Below are 19,034 nucleotides of genomic sequence, written 5' to 3'. Positions count from 1 at the left end.
CTTTCTCCTGATGCGTCCCCCCCAACCCTCGTAAAACAGTAGTTCAGCCTGGATGGTTTTTAGCACCCCCGAGCGTATTCCCGAGGATCACTGCTTCCTTACCCCCATGATTGTGGCGCCGTACAGTCACGTGTTCTGGGGTGTTTGCTGTACAGTTACTTGTTATTTCAGGGTCCCCCTGTACTCCGGGTGCTGCTCAGAGTGCCCTCTGGCTCCTCGCTCGCTCTGCAAGTGGAGTGCAGGTTGTGTGGCCTTAGGACCTGGGAACCATTCGGGCTTTCAAGGCACAGGTGTGCTTTCTTACCCATCCATCCCCTGCCCTGGCTTCAGTGCCTCCTTTGCCTGCACTTTTTCCCATTTAGGAATCTTCTTCCAATAGAGAGATCAGCCAGAGGCCAGCCAGGATTAACTGGTTCCACTTTCTCCCCAACTTCTGTCCTTTTCTGGACCAGATATCCCGCAGGGGCTCGAGGCCCTATGAGTCATTCTGCCTTGTTGAGCCTCTGAAGTAAGGAGCGCCCTTATCGTTTCAGTGCTTCCTGAAATCTGCCTTCTAAAGGCCTGGGGCTGCTCCCCCCACCCCCCCGGGGCACGCCCGCCTTTCCCGCCCCCTCCTCCTCCCCGTGGGCACGGCTCCTTTACCTTCCTCTCTCCTGCACTCCAAGGGCCCTCCTCCTGCCTCTGGAACTCGCTTCCTGAGCCCAGTCTTCTGTGGATTACTTCTTCCACCTCTGTGACTTTCAAAATGGACTTTCCCTCATAAAAAAAGGAAAAGAAAAACTAAAGGTCTCGGACACAGGCCAGGCTCTGCCCGTGTGCTTTTCTGTAGTGGTTTGTGGGCCGAGATGGCATGGGTTCTGTCCCCCAGCTCTCACGGTTTCCACTGCGCCTGCGTTCCACTTATCTCAGGGCAGAGGTGAGAGGTTCCCCTTGTTGCTTCCTCCACACTCTTTATTGTTCTTTATTTAAGAAAAGTACAGTAGAATACATTTACTGTGAGAAAATGACAAAATACAGAAAAACAAGGTAAAAATTCTTCTAAGTCAAGCAAAATTCAACCACCAAGCTCTAATGGTTTTTTAACATTTTAGCATGTTAAGACTTTTTTCTACTATATTCATATATTAAAATATATACACATTTAAGCAAAAATAGCACTTACTCTATTTTCATTCTCATAATATTCAGTGATTAGCTTCCTAGTCTTGATGATACCTACGGGGCCAACTAGGCGACACCTAGTATGGCCCGCACCCACTGTCCTGCGTTCAAGTGTAAATGCACGTAAAGCAGTTCTCCATCTGCTGTGGACCAGTACTGGTGGGCGTCGGGCCTCTGGGGTAGAGGCAATCGTAAAAGACCCCAGACTTTCTCATGGGGCGGGAGTGGGGACATCCTCCTTGTCAGGGACCCTGACTGAGTGAGGCTTCTGTCCCAGGCTGGCTTGGCACCTGGAGACAGCAGCACTGAGCAGGAAGTTTGGGTTGACGCTGGAGGGCCCTGCCACCCAGCGTACAGGGGTTCCGACCTTGCTAGGGGGAGTCAGCATGCCCTGCAGAGAGGGCTCCCTGGGCGGTGGCGTTCAGTTACTGAAGCTCCTCCTGCTATAATCTCAGCCTCTTCGTGTTATCTCAGGCTTGATGATGGCTGGAGGGGACAGTCCAGGGAAGACAGGACCAGCTGTCCTCACAGCCGTGGATGGCTGAGTCTGCGGAGAGGGGGCGGGGTGTGTACTGAGACCAGGTGCGGAGCTGCTAGGCCCAGGTGGGGTGAGTGTGGGGAGAGGTCGTCAGCCTCTCTCGGAGAAGCAGCAGCAAACAGAGACAGAAAGAAAATCTGAGACACGTGGGTCTGGGTTCTGTTTTGGCATCTTGTGCATTACCTTCTTTTCTCCCGGCAGATCCACAGACCAGCATGGCCGCCACTGCCGCCGTCAGTCCCAGCGACTACCTGCAGCCCGCTGCCTCCACCACCCAGGTGAGTGGGCTCCGAGGGCGCGGGGCTGCATCAGGCTGGAAGGACCCACTGGAGCGGCCATTCAGCCACAACTGAACACTCACTATAAATACCCCGGGATGTAAGCCAGGGAAGGTTCGGTTATCCACTGTTTCTGAACTGAGGAGCCATGGCCACTTAATCCGAGGTGCCACAGTTGGGTCAGGGGCGAAAAGCAGGATTCAACTCTGGTCCCGTCCACCAGAACCCGCTGACTGACTGTATAAGGAGAATAGAGCATGTGTCCCCCGCCCCCCCCCCCAAGTCTCCCTGTAGCCTCAAAAGAACAGCCCTCTGTGGTCAATGAAGTCCTGTCCCACGCACTCGGAAACACTCACCCAGAGGGTTGATTCCTCTTGTTGCCCCTCCTTTATGCTTTCCCTCCTTGCCTTCCTCAGTCGAGGAATTGGGGATCCCTGAACCCCTGTGACAGGCCAACAGAACTCCAAGAGCTGAGGGTGGTTGTGTGTCCCTGTTAGAAACGAGGCCCGGGGAGGGGGAGTAAGTGGTCAGTTTATGCTGCTAATTCAACCTGTCATGGTGTGCTTTAGGGGTGCTCCCTGAGAAAGACATGCCCTCCCCTTTTTCCCTTAACTCAGTGGAGAACCCAGCAGGGGGGATAGCACCTCCGCAGGGGAGGACGCTGGCACCCAGCCTGCCACAGAAGTGGGGAGGGGCCTGCCGAAAGGGGAGGATCGGAACGGGCAGAGGGTGCTGGGCAGCGGGCCCTCACGCCTAACCCCGTTTCCGCACTCGGTGTTTTGCAGGACTCCCAGCCGTCTCCCTTAGCCCTGCTCGCCGCAACATGTAGCAAAATCGGGCCTCCGGCTGTTGAGGCTGCAGTGACACCTCCTGCGCCCCCCCAGCCCACCCCACGGAAGCTCGTCCCTATCAAACCTGCCCCGCTCCCTCTCAGCCCCGGCAAGAACAGCTTTGGAATCTTGTCATCCAAAGGAAACATACTTCAGATTCAGGGCTCACAGCTGAGCGCCTCCTACCCTGGCGGTCAGCTGGTGTTTGCCATTCAGAACCCCACCATGATCAGCAAAGGGACCCGGTCGAATGCCAGCATCCAGTACCAGGCGGTCTCCCAGATTCAGGCGAGCGGTTCCCAGACCATCCAAGTGCAGCCTAATCTCACCAACCAGATCCAGATCATCCCCGGCACCAACCAAGCCATCATCACCCCGTCGCCGTCCAGTCACAAGCCTGTCCCCATCAAGCCAGCCCCTGTCCAGAAGTCGAGTACAACGACCACTCCCATGCAGAGCGGGGCCAACGTGGTGAAGCTGACAGGAGGGGGTGGCAACGTGACCCTCACTCTGCCTGTCAACAACCTCATGAACACCAGCGACACCGGGGCCCCCACGCAGCTCCTCACGGAGAGCCCCCCCACTCCGCTGTCCAAGACTAACAAGAAAGCCAGGAAGAAGAGTCTCCCTGCCTCCCAGCCCTCCGTGGCCGTGGCCGAGCAGGTGGAGACGGTGCTGATCGAGACCACGGCGGACAACATCATCCAGGCAGGGAGCAACCTGCTCATCGTCCAGAGCCCTGGCGGGGGCCAGCCGGCCGTGGTGCAGCAGGTCCAGGTGGTGCCCCCCAAGGCCGAGCAGCAGCAGGTGGTGCAGATCCCCCAGCAGGCCCTGAGGGTGGTGCAGGCGGCGTCTGCCACCCTCCCCACTGTCCCCCAGAAGCCCTCCCAGAACTTTCAGATCCAGACGGCTGAGCCGACGTCTACTCAGGTACCACGCACACCCTCTGCACCTGCCTCCTCTTCCTCCTCCTCCTCAGCCCCGACTGGCTAGCGCTCCATCCTGTCCAGCTTGCTTTCCAAGATGATGCTGAGGCATCTCCCAGTGCGATCCGAATGTTGGGAGTCAGTATCGTTTGGGGTGGGCGGTGCGCGGCCACTTCTGTAGAAATCAGACGCAACATACCTATTACCTATGTTTTGGCCCCCTTTTTCTTTATGGGGGTCTTTTAGGGGGTATGGAGGGGATAGATACCTACTTCTTAATAATAAAATGTATTTGGTATTAGAGAATGACATACTGAAAACAGTAGCAGGAATGAAAAAAATCCCAGTCAGAACCATAGAATCCGATGTGAAGTGAGACTGCGAGACAAACGCTGACTGTTGCTGATGACGAGGGGAAACAGGAAGCAGCAGACGAGCCCAGGGACGGGGGCACATTCAGGCTGGTCACCCGGGACGGGGACCCTGGCGAGCCCGCTCCTCTCCTTGGCATTCGCTGAGATGCTCTGATGCTCGGCTCCACGAGGTAGGCTTTACTCGCCATGTGTGCCCACGACATGCCCCTGGCGCGGGCAAGAGACCCAGGGCCCAGAGAAGGCACAGGGTGCCCAGACCTCACTCACAGTGCACGGGTGACAGGGACCGGGACTGAGCTCGTTTCCCACCCCAAACTCGTCTCCATCTTTTCCACCTTGACTCATCGTGTCTCACGTGTGGCAGGTGCTACCACTAAAATTGAGGACAGGGATTTTTTAAAATATAAAAAAACAGCTCCTGCCCTCGAGGAATCGGTAATCTAGTCATCTGCAGAGAGCTCTGGGCACCAGTGAGTCACAGCAGGAAGTCGGGCGGTCTGCCGGGGGGAGGAGCGCCCGCCCTTGGGTTTGAGCTGTGGGCATGAAGTCGGGGGAGCCTGGCCTCAGATGCCTCCTCCCTCCCGGCACACTAGGTATCGCCAAGTGATTTCTTCTAAATTATTTAATTCACTTATTACAATACCCGCGAGGTTCCATTCTCAAGCCTACCTTGCAGATGGAGAACGGGGTGATGACGCCCTCCCAGGTGCACACGTCCTCAGCGGCGCCTCCCCTCCCTCTCCTGGGGTTCTGGGTCTGAAGATTGGCGGAGGCAGGGTTTGAACCCAGGGCTCCCTAAGGAAGTAATTATACAGATGGAGAAAGGTTTAGCTACAACATAATTTCTTAATGATAACACAGTTCTCCATTATCCTCAGGTGCCTGTCTACTGTACAGCTAATACTCTTCTAACTGTGTATCTAGGCTGTTTCCAACCTTAGAGCTAAGTAAATTCCTAAAAGTAAGTCAAAGGATATGCACATTTTTTTTAAAAATCTATTGTTTTCTGCATCAGAGATTGTCAGTCCACAGCCCTCAGATCAAGCCTGGCCCACCCGTCTGTTTTTATAAAGAAAGCTTAAGGCGTGACCATTGAAGCTGAGACACGCCCAGGAGTGCAGCCTGTGCTCTCCAAGGCAGCGGCCCTGCGGCCCGTAGAGCACGCCACATCCCCTGCCCGCCCTTTGCAGGGAGAGGCTGCGGGTCCCTGCTCCGAGGGGTGAGCGGGACGTGTTCTGGTAACAGAGACTTGAAACACACAGAAAGTAGCAGTGACTTTCAAAAGGGCACACACCGGAGCACTGGAGATGAGATTTGTATGTTGGGATGACCTGAGATTGGTTCGTTGGCTTTTAACTGAGGAACACGGCCCTACATAATTTAGGAATCAAAAATAACCCCCGTCGCAATCACAGCAGGATTTTTTTTTTTTTACAAAGAATTTTTCCCCTGAACCATTGGAGCATAAGTTGCCACCAAACGTTTTATGGAAAGTGTGTAATCCTTACACACGGGACCTTCCACACAACAACTGCACGGCCATTGGACGTGGGAGATGAGCGGTGAGACACGCAGATGTCTTAATTCAGAGACCCGTTCAGGGCTCGCTGCTTTTCCTAGTAACTCCTCTGTGGCAGCAGTTTCTCGCCCACTGCCACCCACTGCGTGTTGTCATCGTGTCTCCTTCATCTCTTAGTCTGGAGCAGTGCCTCCGTCTTCACACGCTACAGGCCGTTCATTTTGTAGAATCTTCCTCAGTTTAGGTTTCTGCGACGTTTCCTCAAGACTGGATGCCGGCTGTGTGTGTGTGTGTGTGTGTGTGTGTGTGTGTGTGTGTTCGTTCCCCAGGAGTGTCGCTTGGAGACTGTCAAGACCCCATTCCTCATCAGACCTTTGCCCACTTGTTCTGATACCTTGGACTATGGTAGAGATTGTGAAACTTTACTTTAGAGTAAGTCTGTGTTTACAGAAAGTCTGCGGTGGTGGTGCGGTGTGTCTGTCCCTGGCGCCCCCATTGTTAGGCATCTTAACGCCAGGGTGCGTTCGTCAACACTAAGAAACCGACGCCGGACATTACTGTCAACCACACTCCCAGACTAGTTTTGGATGTTATTGGTTTTTCCATTAATGCCCTCTTTCTGTTCTCTCTCTCTCTCTCTCTCTCTCTGTCTTTCTATCTATCTGATAGGTGCATATAGATATAGATATATAGATAAACAGATAAACCCAAGAGTTTTTACCAAGACCTCTAATTCCCACCCAGCACCACGGGGTTTGTCCTAGTTTTCGTTCCTCCCGTGTTTGTGGCTCCCTTCTCTGACAGTGCGATCCTCACTCCCACTGTCCTTAATGTATGTCCTGTCCGGGTCAGCTCCCGTGCACGGGACCGGCTCCCACGGCCGCCGCGGCCCTCCCAGGCCCTCCTTACCCCATCAGGCTCTGACACGCACATTTTTAAGGCTTCCGATGCAGACTCCCAAAGTTCCCTCCAGCGAGCCTAGATACTCACTCCACACCCCACTCCTGACAGGAGAGCGAGTGCCTGTGCCCCTGCTGTCCCACCAACAGTGAGCGGTGCGTCTTCTTTCCCCATCTTTGCCCATCTGAACTGGAGAAAAGCCTTTTCTCCAAGTTAAGAAAAGAGCTGTCCTCATTCATTTCACAGTGATTGTGTCTTTTGTGAAGTCATCGTTTAGTTGCCTTCTGATTCTCCAGTTCTGAGATTTGGCATTTCTCTTTTTCCCTGCTAAATAAATTAAATGTGTGGTTTCAAATCAACAGCCACTGTTTGCCAGCTTAGCACAGGGATGCCATGAGACCTTTGGTGGGCGTCGGCATGGACGTATGGAGGTTTGGGCAGGTCGGAGACGACTTGGGCAGACAGAGGGGCACTCCCACTTATCACGTGGGCAGGGAGATGACGCTGCCCTCTCCGAAAGGTGCTAGGAGCCCAGTTGCTACTGGGACACTGACTTTTTCCCTCTGGTCCCTCCCAGGTCTACATCCGTACGCCTTCCGGTGAGGTGCAGACAGTCCTAGTCCAGGACAGCAGCCCCCCAGCAGCAGCTGCGGCCACCTCTGCCACCACTTGTAACAGCCCTGCGTCCCGAGCTTCCCATCCGAGCGGGGCCAGCAAAAAACACTCAGCAGCAATTCTCCGGAAAGAGCGTCCCCTGCCAAAGATCGCCCCTGCCGGGAGCATCATCAGCCTGAGTGCAGCCCAGCTGGCGGCGGCAGCTCAGGCCATGCACACCATCAACATCAACGGTGTCCAGGTCCAGGGCGTACCCGTCACCATCACCAACACCGGCGGTGAGAGAAGGCCCCGGGCCAGGGTGTGGGGGGTGTGCCTGCACACTCCTCACGTGGGAACTGCGGGCCAGCCCCGTGCTGCCCAGTAACACGGCGAGGGTACTGCCTAGCGCTTGCCTCATCCCTGCCAGCTTTAAAGCATGTCCACTTGGCCCGTAGGGTAGCCCTGCGAGACAGTTTAAGGTGTATGTTGACTGGCATGGCTCAGTGGGTTGGGCATCACCCAGCGAACCAAAGGGTCACAGGTTCGATCCCCAGTCAGGGCACATGTCTGGGTTGCGGACAAGGCCCCCAGCTGGGTGCATGTGAGAGGTAACCTATCATTGTTTCTCTCATAAGTTGATGTTTCTCTCCTTCCCTTCCCCTCTCTCTAAAAATAAATGAACACAATCTTTTTTTTTAGATTTTATTTATTTATTTTTAGAGAGGGAAGGGAGGGAGAAGGAGAGAGAGAGAGAAACATCAATGTGTGGTTGCTGGAGGTCATGGCCTACAACCCAGGCATGTACCCTGACTGGGAATTGAACCTGCGACACTTTGGTTCGCAGCCTGTGCTCAATCCACTGAGCTACGCCAGCCAGGACTAAAGAATACAATCTTAAAAAAAAAAAAGGATGTATGTTGGCCCCCTCTGACAGTAGAAGACCTTGAATATGGTAGAGAAAATAAGATATACTCAGGAAAAGTCTCCAGCTGACATGCAACTGCACGTTAGTTTGGTCCAGACCATAGACGGATGTTCCAGGGAGGCCCTGGGTGAAGGAACTCGGAGGAAGGCCCCCGGGATGAGGACAGCCCGAGTCAAGGCTGGAAAGAAGGGAGGGAGCCTTTGGCAGCAAGAGTGGCTTGTGCTCCACTTTAGCTGAGTGGGAATATTTGGTAACACTTAAGGGCATGAAAGCAGCCGTGCAGATCATCAAGGGAATGTTGTAGCTGCCTAGCGAAACGGTTCCCCGCCAAGCCCTCCGCTCGCCGAAGGGCCCCGTCCGGGCGGCAGCGCTTGCACGCTGGCAGGGGGTCAGCGGCACTCCCAGCTCTGACAGGCGTTATGCAAGTCCTAGGGGACTTGATTTTTCCCAGAGCCCTTAGAACTGTTCTCTCACTCCTGTTAACAAAAATCCCTGGAGACCGCTGAGAGCAGAGCTGCTGTCTCACAAGGCCCTAGGGCTGGAGGACATTCTGTAAGAAACGCTCCTCGAGACAGCCCGAGACAAGACCCTTCCAGTTCAAATGCGTGGGCGGCGTCTGAAAGCCGACCCGGCCGGTGGGGTGAAGTGCAGCGCACTGCCTCTGAGGCTCGGGTCTGAGCTCTGCCACTTACGGGCTGTGCGACCTCGACAGGGTATTGAGCCTCAGTTTCTTCAGCAGCGAGAGGAGGATGATAGCACCTGTCTCACAGGGTTACGGAGGTGGAAGGAGTTTCAGGCCTCCCAAATGGCACTCGGCATGTAACAGGCTCTCGAATGGTCACCCTTGTGACGTGCAGAAGGGAAGGAGGGCATCAGGCCCCTGCTCTGCCCCATCAGGCCTCTCACTGCAGACCACGCCCCCCGGCTCCCCACAGGGCAGCAGCAGCTGACGGTGCAGAACGTGTCCGGGAACAACCTGACCATCAGCGGGCTGAGCCCCACCCAGATCCAGCTGCAGATGGAGCAGGCCCTGTCTGGAGAGGCCCAGCCCGGGGAGAAGCGGCGCCGCATGGCCTGCACGTGTCCCAACTGCAAGGATGGGGACAAGAGGTAACTGGAGCCAGACCGGCAGCCTGGCACGCGCCCCCTTCCCGGGACACAGATCGAGAGCAGACAAGGCAGCGGCCCCATGCCGCCGGCCACTGGCCTCTCCATGCTCTCTGACCTGACCCCACACCCTCTCTGCACCCTGTCCTGCCCCCCTCACTCCTCATCCCCTTCCCTCCACCGCGCCCCCCACGGCCAGGTCTGGAGAGCAGGGCAAGAAGAAGCACGTGTGCCACATCCCCGACTGTGGCAAGACTTTCCGGAAGACGTCCTTGCTGCGGGCCCACGTGCGCCTGCACACTGGCGAGCGGCCCTTCGTCTGCAACTGGTTCTTCTGTGGAAAGAGGTTCACGCGGAGCGACGAACTCCAGCGGCACGCCCGCACCCACACAGGTCTGTCCCCCGCCCGGCAGCACACTCCCACCCAGACAGGGCTCCTCACCCCCCCCCCCCCGGGCAGGTCTGCACCCCCTCGGGTCTGCCCCCAGCCTCTCCCTCCACCCCCCCCCTGCATGGCCCCCCGAGACATCCGGGTTCCGGGGCCTGCCAGGGCGCTGCTGCGCTGAGCCAGAGCCGCAGCCTGTCTTCCAGGGGTCCCAGCCTGCCCGGGGCCGCTTTCCTGCCATTCCTTTGTCTCGGTGTTTCCTTCTTCACAGACCGACCCGTTTGATCATGTGGGACTCTGGGGAGGGCGCTCTGGTCATGCCCGGTTCACAGAGGCTTGGCGAGGGGGCCGGGTCGCGCAGCCAGTGACCCGTGGGGGCGGGTTCGGACGCGGGCCCTCTGGCTCCCAAGTCCGTCCTCTTAATTGCTTCCCCACGCCACCTTTCCTACTATCACTTCCTGAAATCGTGTCACTGTTTTTACTCACTGATGTCGTCACTGTTGTTTTGACATCACAAGCTCGATGTCACGTGTGCTTCTCCTCTTTGGGGGCGGGGACAACGCCCGTGAATGGGCTCTGTGAGTGACGGGCTCCTCCTCTTCCCAGGGGACAAACGCTTCGAGTGTGCCCAGTGTCAGAAGCGCTTCATGAGGAGTGACCACCTCACCAAACATTACAAGACCCACCTGGTTACAAAGAACTTGTAAGGCCCACGGGGGCGGGGAGCCTCGGAGATGCAATCCCCCCGGCGTCCTGCCCGGGCTGCTGGGGGCGAGGAGGCCCGCCGCGGCCCTGGGCCCGCCCTCAGCCCCTCCCCCCTGTTTCGCAGCTGTCCCCCCAGGAAGGGGCTCTGCTGCCCCGTACTCGCCTCCTTCCGAAGCCCCTTGGCTCTGCCCTGGCCCTCCCCTCTCACCAGACCGTGGACACTGGCTATGCCCAATGAGACGTTCTAAACCAGGACGAGTGGGAACCTTTATTTCCAAAGGAAAAACATGAATTTCACTCCGTCGAGGAGCAAAGTGAGCCCCCCACCCCCTGACACTGCCCGAGTCGCATCATTGTGCCATGCCCTCCTCTCCCACACCTCCTTGGCCCCCGGCCACTTCGGGTGCTCCGGGCCCTGCACCCAGGGCACCACGGCATCCACCCACCTCCTGAGGCGCCCGAGAGGCCGCCTGCACTCCACAGGCCCCGGCCCCAGCCCCGCCACGACTCTTCTCCAGCACATTCCAACTTTCTATTTAAAGACAAAGCTGCCCACGGACTCCCTGACCCCTTTTCTATGGAGAACGTTGCCTTATACTCGACTTCAGATAATGAACACTGTGTATTGTGTGTGCTTTAAAGACGTTTTATTTAATTGCTCCCTCCTTCCTGTCCTTGTTACTTGCCTCCCCCATGCCTGCTTTCAGTTTAGGGTTCTGGGGGGCAATGATGAGCATATGGATTTTTTTTCTCACTCTAGCAATCCTCTTTTCTAAATGACACAGCATTTCAACTCGAATTTGAATCCACACCCCGAACCCGCCGCGCTCCCTTCAGCTCCCCCAGCCCTGCTGGCCCGAGCTCTAGTTGTGTACAGTGTATATTGTATAATAGACAATTGTGTCTACTACATGTTTAAAAACATATTGCTTGTTATTTTTGAGGCTTTTAAATTAAACAAAATCCAACTTTATTTTTAGTTGTAACTGCTTGAGGTATGTTTTATGATTGACAGATTTGTTATCCTTTATTAACGATGTACTTTGTTGTTCAGCATTGGGCTGACAAAATTTTTTCTTGCTAATAAATTTAGTTGCCTGAGGCAAAATCTGCATGTTGGCAGTGCAGCTTCCTTTGTCTCTGACCCCAGAGGGCTCGGTGACCCCAGAGGGCTCGGACGGGGGGTTCCGGGGAGGGAGCCCTGGTTTCCCAGAGTGACCTGCCCTGGGACCAAGGCAGGGCCTTGCTCTCCAGACCCGAGAAGGGCCTTGGCGACACCCCCCAGAGCACCCGGGTGGGACCTCCGGGGGACAGGGCCCAGCAGAAGTGGCTCTGCGAGCCAGACCGAAGCAGGCACACGCTGCTTGGACTCAAGTGACAGTGGTGTCCTCCTCACCAGCAGACTACTTCCACTCCACTGTGACCCTGGACAGAGGCTCTGGCCTCAGAGCCTGCTAGCTAGTGAGGAGCACAGAGAGCCAGAGGGGCTCGGCTCGGTAACGTCCAGAAGGCCAAGAAGTTGGGAGAAAAATGAAATTTCGTAAGGGCCGAGATCCCTTCCCAGGGCGGAGTGCCAGGCCAGGAATCCGTCTCTACCGAAGAGATTCTGCTTTTCTTCTGCCCCTCGCCCCAGCGCCGGGGAGAGCAGCGAGCTGATTCCAGCAAGTGCTGCAGACCTGATGTGCAGGTGCAGAGTGTAGGGGGAGCAGGGCCACTCAGGAGGTCAGGGCTGCGCAGCTGCGCAGCGTGAGACGAGCTAGCTCAGTGCCCCGGTGGGGGCCTGAGAGCGTCGGGCTGGAGGGAGAACAGCGTGTGCTCTGCTTACGCCACGATGCCTCTCACTCACCTGGAAGGGCACGCCCAGGGTGGCGTGCTGGACCTGCGCCACAGGGCTCTCTGTGGGCTGTCCATCCCGTTACTCGCTCCTGTGTCACCAGCGGCCTGTGTGTGCAAGCACACAGCTCTTCCTTAAAGCCAGTCCGCTCTCACACCAGCTAAAGACAGAAGAGGGAGATGGATCTCAGACGGGTCACGGATTCTCTGCCCCGGTCGGGTCTTCATTAACAGGCAGGAAGGCCCGAGACCCGTCCTACCCATACGCAGGTCCTTCGGGTGACACCAGACCAACACCTGAGCCTACCCTGGCATAGACGCCTCTTAATGAGCCCATCAGCCCTACATCTCATCGCGGCACCGGCAGCGGGAGGCAGAAGGAGTATTTCTCTCTTCCTCACACGTGGACTGTGCGACTGGAAAACTGCCTTGCGGAGTTCTGAGTTGGGATTGGTGGAGGGAAGGGGAATATTAACAAATTGATCTCTTTCCCCCATATGTTCCCCAATGGCTTTCCTGAGAGCTGATTCCAAGTCATCTGCTTCAACTGCGGAAACCGACCTGACTCCGTGGCCTCCTCTGGAAAGGATGTGGGTGCCGGCCCCCAGGAGGCAGGACTGAGTGCCGACACTTGGGGTTTCCCTCTCCAGTGAGGCGGGTTCAGAGTGAAGCCCGGCCATCTCTGCCTGCCACGGGCCGCCCGAATGACACAGGGGGCAGAGAAGGTATTCTGCCCCGCCCAGGGATGGCATGAGGACAGGATGGAGAGGCCTGGTGGCATATCAGCCCTCATCTGCTGGAACCCATCCCCTAATTGACTTGGCATTGCAGGGGGTGGGGGCTGTGGGTGCGATGCCTCCCAAGCTCACCCAAGGCCAGAGCCCCCTCCCAGGACACCTGATGGGCCCTGGTTGAAATTTGGGGGCAGACTATTCCCAGCAGCTTGAGAGTGTGGGGCCATGCAGCCCGAGTTCCCTCCTCAGGGTCTTCTGCATCAAAGCCACTGCCCTGCCCCTCCCGTCTGCTCGGTGATGCTCAACACAGCAGCTCTTCGACCCCAGATCCCAGGATTACAAGCTGGAAGGAAAAGGGGGCTGGGGAAGTTCCCCTCATACTGAAGGCAAGTCCAGGCAAAGTACCTTTAAAAAAAAAAATCAGCCCTGGCTGGTGTGGCTCAGTGGGTTGAGTGCTGGCCTGCAAACCAAAGGGTCACCAGTTCGATTCCCAGTCAGGACACATGCCTGGGTTGCCGGCCAGATCCCCAGTAGGGGGCACATAAGAGGCAACCACACAGTGATGTTTCTCTCCCTCTCTTTCTCCTTCCTCTCTCTTTAAAAATAAATAAATAAAATCTAAAAAAAAAAACACCCCAAAACAAAAAACAACCCAGCAAACAGAACTTCCTTCAAACCACTCAGTCCATTTTTACAATCACCTTTTGAGGGCACTCTGAGGCCCCACACGAGTATGACGACGGGAGCCACCTGCAGCATCTCAGGTGCTGGGACCCATCAGGGGCTCCTGGCTCGTGGATGTGGCTGTGGCCTACATGGTGTGGGGTCCTGGGGACCTAACCCGGGGTGAGACACTGTCTCAGACCTCTGAGACCCATTATGACCTGACTGAGGTCTTTGGGGCGGGGATAAAGCCACTAAAAGAACTACCGTCATCTCAGGACAGGCAGCAGCTGGGTTTCCTCGGGAAGGGGTCCTCAGGGAGTGGAAGAGGCAGGAAGTGAGTCTGGGAGGATGGAAGAAAGGACAGGGGTGTGGGTGAAAAGAAAGCAGACCGTGGTGGGAAATGGCAGAGAATCGGGGCTGGAGAGGAGAGTCACACACCTGCTTGTTCATGAGGATCCCGGGCAAGAGGAAATGGGAAATGACCACTGGGCAGGCCAAAGGCAAGGACCAACCAGATTTCTCAATAAAACTATGAAGCCGCCAGGTCCTCTCCTTTGGGCCTACCTGGGAACCCGCCATCAGGCCTCCTTCCTCGGCCTGTGGCTCACGCGCTGGCTACCAAGGCAGCCGGTGCCCGGGCTAAGACTGATGCCTTCAGACCTCACTCAGTCTGGGAAAGCTTGACATCCCTCCAACCAACAAGGACACTTGGCCTGGCTCCCACCAGGTGCAAACCACCCCCAAGCCCACTCACGATGCCCAGCACTCGGCTACAGAGAAGCGTAACCCAGCAGTTTATGCATAAACATGACAGATTCACATTTCCTGGCCGGCATGTTGAGAAGGAGCCCTAGAAAGTCCATGATATGGTGGATCCCACAAAGAGGCCTCTAAAGGGGAATGTGTATGAAAAGCACGGGATGTATTTGCAAAGTGACCCGTGAGCACATACATGCAAGGCTCGTGTGAGGGGTCAACCACACAACCACAGGCAGGACGCTCGGGTGAAAGTCAGCCCCCTCTGCATCCATCCCTCTTCTGGGCCCTCTGATAACCGCACTGGGGACTCGGGCATCTGTTGGCAGAGCACCACGTACCCACCCTTCTGTGGGTCCTGAGTTCACCCTGAGGCTGGGCCCGAGAATCCCTGAGCTTTTAGGGGTCCCAGCACATCGACCCCCGGCCTGCCCTCAGCCTCCTGGAAAGCTGGGCGCTGTATACCACCAGCATCGCTCCCGTCCTCCTGGGCCTCTCCCCTCCCTCACCGTCTTCCTGAACTCTCCCAGAAACCTCTGCCTTTCCCAGACACTCTCATCCTCCCTTGTGGCTTCAGGTGCCACTTCGGTGGCTTGTGACACCTACACAGGTCTCATTAGCCCGGACCTCTATCCTAAGCTCCAGACGTGATTATCCTGCCAAACCAAACATGAGTGTCCCATGAACCCTCACATTTCACAGGCCGGGTAGTGACTTCATCCCCGCCCCCCGCCCCACCCCAGACACCCTCCTCCAACATGCCCCACCCCAGTGAACAGCACCACCCATGTCACCTGAGGTCATCCTGGTGAGTCAACCCCCCCTTCTCCACCCACCCATGCACCCAGGCACCAGGGTCCGGCTTCCATTTAGACAACACTCCAGTCCTGACCTCCCTCACTATCCGCTTGGTCACCAGGTCCCAAAACACAACCACTAAGCCACAACTGAACTATAGAGCCCAACCAAACCATTAGACTGAAAGACAGTTCAGTTCCGATGCAAAAGCATCGGAAAGGAACAAGCAAAGCACAGGCTCCAGACCCACCCACAGCCTCTTCCTTTCACGTGGACAAACCAGTGTGCCTTTTTGTGCAATGAACTATTGCAATATATTTTCTGTTCATTTAAGATTCTCTCAAGAAAAGATTAATAAATTTACAAAGCTTGGGGTGGGGGGGAGGGTGGCAAAATATTTAATGAAAAGCAGTAACCATAAAAAGTTCAATTCTCCCACCCAGGCAAAAAAGCCCTTGCTGAGGTTACAGCCGGAGAGGCCCAGCCGACGGGAGTGCCCCCTACCCTTTGTAAAAGCACCACGGGGCTGTTTTGTGATCCAGACACCAAACCCCGCCCGGCCGAAAAGCGCAACACAGCCTACTTATTATTTTCAAGACAAAGGGAAAAATACGAAAAGGCCACCAGTTGCAAGCTTCCTCGCTAACTGCCAAGGATGGGAGAGGCTGTTGGAATCTACTTTTTTTCCCTCAGCTGGCCTTTAGAAAACAGGATTCAGACGCTCGGTTTGGACAGCAGCACAGGATAAAGAAGAATCGTGTAAAAGCCTAACCCGGGCACCCACCTGGCCTGTGACCTCACCTCCCGTTCACGCAGCATCCTACCTCGGTGCCACCTTTCCCCACCGCACCCGCCCTTCGCTCACGCTGTCCCCTCTTCTGGGCATGGCCCTCCCACTGTCCACCTGGCAGACACGTCCTCATCCAGACAAATCAAGTGTCTGCTCCTTTACCAAAGCGTCCCTGACTGCTGGAACCCCAGACCACTTCCTCTTTCTTGCTCCCCATTTCTTCACAGAAGCACCGGTAACTCTTTGGCTTACAGATCTGTGTGCCCCCAACAGGCTACAAATCCCCGTGGGCGGGAACCCTGCCATCTTCCTCTGAGTATGCTCAGACCTAGCTCAGTACCGGGCCCAAAAGAAGTCTTTTTTTTTTTTTTAATTTATTTTAAGGTAGGTGTTACCAATTCTTTTTTTTAAATATTTTATTTATTTTTAGAGAGGGAAGGGAGGGAGAGAGAGAGGGAGAGAGAGAAACATCAATGTGCGGTTGCTGGGGGCTATGGCCTGCAACCCAGGAATGTACCCTGGCTGGGAATCGAACCTGGGACACTTTGGTTCCCAGCCCGCGCTCAATCCACTGAGCTATGCCAGCCAGGGCCCAAAAGAAGTCTTTAACAAATGTCAACTGAATGAATAAATATCTACACAGCGGACCCTTGAACAATATTGCTTTGAACTGCATGGGTCCACTTATACACAGATTGTTTTCTCAATACTGTTTATGTGTTTTCTCTTCCTTATTTATGCTTTTCTCCATAAAATTTTCTTTTACTTTTTTCATGTAACATATAAAATTTGAGGGGAAGCCCCCTCCAAAAACTGGAATTATCTTCTGGAGGGCAGGCCCCTTGTAGTACAGGTTTCCCCCACTAAGGGGTGTTATAGGAACCCCTCTGTATCAGTGTACCAGCTGGCATTGTTGTGAGAGGCTGCGTTCAGCTTCAATGAATTTTTTTTGAAGACTCTTTCAATGAGGTTGCCTATTTCATGATGGCTGATTTATGAGCACACGTGCCCACACCGCATTGAGTGTTCAGCATTTTTTGACCAAAACTGGCATTACTCCCTGTGTCCCACCTCCCAATCTTGCCCTGGGTGACTTTTGTTTCCCCATATGAAAAAAGTCAACAAAGGGAAATGTTTTGCCGATGTGGAAGAAGTGAAACAAAAACAGCAGAAGCCTAAAAGCCATCAGTTCAAAAACTGTTTTGAGCAGGGGAAAAAAAGTCTCGACAGGCGGATTGCATCAAATGGAGCTTACTCTGAAGGCAACTGACACTTAAAACATGTGAGAATAAATACCCAATTTTTTATAAATAAATTCTGGAGTTTTTTTTTTGGTCCCTCCTCGTATGTGGCAATCAACTGTTTATGTTATTGGTAAAGCTTCTGGTCAAGAGTAGGCTACTTACTCGTAGTTAATTTTTGAGGGAGTCAAAAGTCATATGGGAATTTTCAACTGGGGAGGGGTCAGCAGCTCTAACCCTTGCGTTGTTCAAGGGTCAACTGTACTAAACTCTTGGCTTTTGAGCAAACCACTCAAACGGTCCTTGTCTTGGCGCCCTGGGATCCTGGACCTAGGGTAGCCCAGCCCAGGAGTGCTAAGAGTACTGACCCATGAGCAAAACTATCTGCATCGAAGGGCACTGATGACTACATACACAGATTTAAGTGCAGGTGCTTGGAGGGAGGGGAGGACAGTAACGTTCATTTGTGGGAAGACAACCTCAACAAGAAAGAAAGTCCAGTCAACTCTCTCAGTCACGTTGATGGAGGAAATCAATGCACCAAACAATTCCAACCAGTAGAGAATCCATAGATCACCCTTATTAAGCCCTGAGACATGTATTATTTCTTTGCAGAAATGTGTCATCCAGACTCTATTTGGCACAGGCTCTGTGCACATGATAAAGGGTGATAGGGACCTAATGTAGTGCCTTAGGAAGCTTAGCAATAATGCAGACACCTGGGCAAAGCAGGCAGTTCCCTTACCTGACACAGTCCTGAGGTGCCTGCCTAGACGGCTCTTGCAGCTCGCCTTTCTGATGACGGTGGAAACCAGGACTACAGAGAGGCCCTGACCCATGGCTGCCCCGGCCAGATAAAAGCTGGAATGGGCACTTACAGGTTTCCCATGTCTCAGCCCTGCATCTGACATCCTGGAAATGGCTTTGCACAGCCACTTACTCTCCTATGCCCTCAGCTATGGTTGGCGTTGACCAAGGTACCAGACCCCAGCTGTCTGGGAACAGCAAAATGTGAAAAAGGGGAAACTCAACCCTGTCTGGTGTCGCTCAGTGGACTGAGCACAGGCCTGCGAACCAAAGGGTTGCCAGTTCAATTCCCAGTCAGGGTACATGCCTGGGTTGCTGGCCAGGTCCCCAGTAGGGGGCATACTTGAGGCAACCACACATTTATGTTTCTCTCCCTTTCTCTCTCCCTTCCCCTCTTTCTAAAAGTAAGTAAATTAAAATCTTAAAAAAAAAAAAAAAAGGCAGTGGGAACCCAGCAAACAGGAGGAAGGCCCAGGAGAGGTGGGGCAGTGGCCACCTTCCCACCTACCTGAACACTGACTAGTCTGCTGCACCAGGAGAGGGGAAGCCATGAGCATGCTCTGGTCTGAGGTGAAAGAAACGAGGCTGGAGAGAGGGGGGTTCAGAGCTGGAAGAGGAATATGGCCCTGGTCTGGGAATAGCTTGATTGTAAATTTCCTCCTTGTCCTTTCCCATTCATCTGTCTTCCTCCTCACCCCACAGTCTCTTTCTAACCCCACTGCACCTACCCAAGCCCCAGAGTTGCGCCCCCCCGCCCCCCCCCAAAAAAAAACAACAACCCACATACACACTACTACACAGCGCCTTTTTGGAAGGATCACAAGTCACTTCAACCTCTCCCGCTCTGAAGCACCGATTTCTTCCCCTCACCCAGATGGCCCCTTTCTCTATGTCCCCTTGCCTCAGGGTGCGGCCCCTAATTCCATTTTCCATTTGTCTTTCCCAGGCCACCAGCCTCCCATCTAGGGAGTACTTCCTGCACTGGGCTCGCTTTTAGGCACCTACCAGGGGCCAGCCGCTTAACACTGATCACTACCTCCAAGCTCCTAGCGGCTCATCCCCCGACCCCAGCTAGGGTAGCAGCAGTCCCTATATCTTTAACAAACCTCCACGTGCGTATTAACGGCGGTGACAGAATTTCCTTGTCTCCCTGCTCCCTCCCCC

General features: G+C 54.8%; 1 protein-coding gene and 2 long non-coding RNA genes across 4 annotated transcripts in view; 1 reads left to right on the top strand and 2 right to left on the bottom strand.

Annotated features, from left to right (window-relative positions):
- Positions 1-2,754, bottom strand: part of LOC123817496 — a 6,605-nt gene extending 3,851 nt beyond the window's left edge. Inside the window, exons 1-3 of one of the 2 annotated variants that reach the window (XR_006785434.1) lie at positions 2,334-2,754; positions 643-1,708; positions 103-225 (exon numbers count right to left, since the gene is read on the bottom strand). This is a non-coding gene — a long non-coding RNA (uncharacterized LOC123817496). Of the gene's footprint in view, positions 1-102; positions 226-642; positions 1,892-2,333 lie in introns of those variants that run through there. The other variant, XR_006785433.1, reaches the window with a different exon arrangement.
- Positions 1-11,357, top strand: part of SP2 (Sp2 transcription factor) — a 24,681-nt gene extending 13,324 nt beyond the window's left edge. Inside the window, exons 2-7 of the mRNA XM_045837215.1 lie at positions 1,901-1,977; positions 2,763-3,737; positions 7,104-7,419; positions 8,984-9,158; positions 9,355-9,548; positions 10,147-11,357. Of these exons, the coding sequence (XP_045693171.1) occupies positions 1,901-1,977; positions 2,763-3,737; positions 7,104-7,419; positions 8,984-9,158; positions 9,355-9,548; positions 10,147-10,247 (1,838 nt within the window). The 3' untranslated portion in view covers positions 10,248-11,357. The remainder of the gene's footprint in view (positions 1-1,900; positions 1,978-2,762; positions 3,738-7,103; positions 7,420-8,983; positions 9,159-9,354; positions 9,549-10,146) is intronic.
- Positions 3,744-19,034, bottom strand: LOC123817497. The gene is made up of 4 exons (XR_006785435.1): positions 18,977-19,034; positions 12,092-12,239; positions 4,777-4,902; positions 3,744-3,908 (listed from the first exon to the last, which is right to left on the bottom strand). It is a non-coding gene; the product is annotated as an uncharacterized LOC123817497 (long non-coding RNA).

The sequence above is a fragment of the Phyllostomus hastatus genome, unplaced genomic scaffold (assembly GCF_019186645.2).
Source record: "Phyllostomus hastatus isolate PE091 unplaced genomic scaffold, TTU_PhHast_1.1 phas_contig_210, whole genome shotgun sequence".
NCBI classification, from domain to species: Eukaryota; Metazoa; Chordata; class Mammalia; order Chiroptera; family Phyllostomidae; genus Phyllostomus; species Phyllostomus hastatus.
The sequence above is the reverse complement of the archived record's forward strand: the minus strand, read 5'-3'. Positions and strand labels throughout refer to the sequence as shown.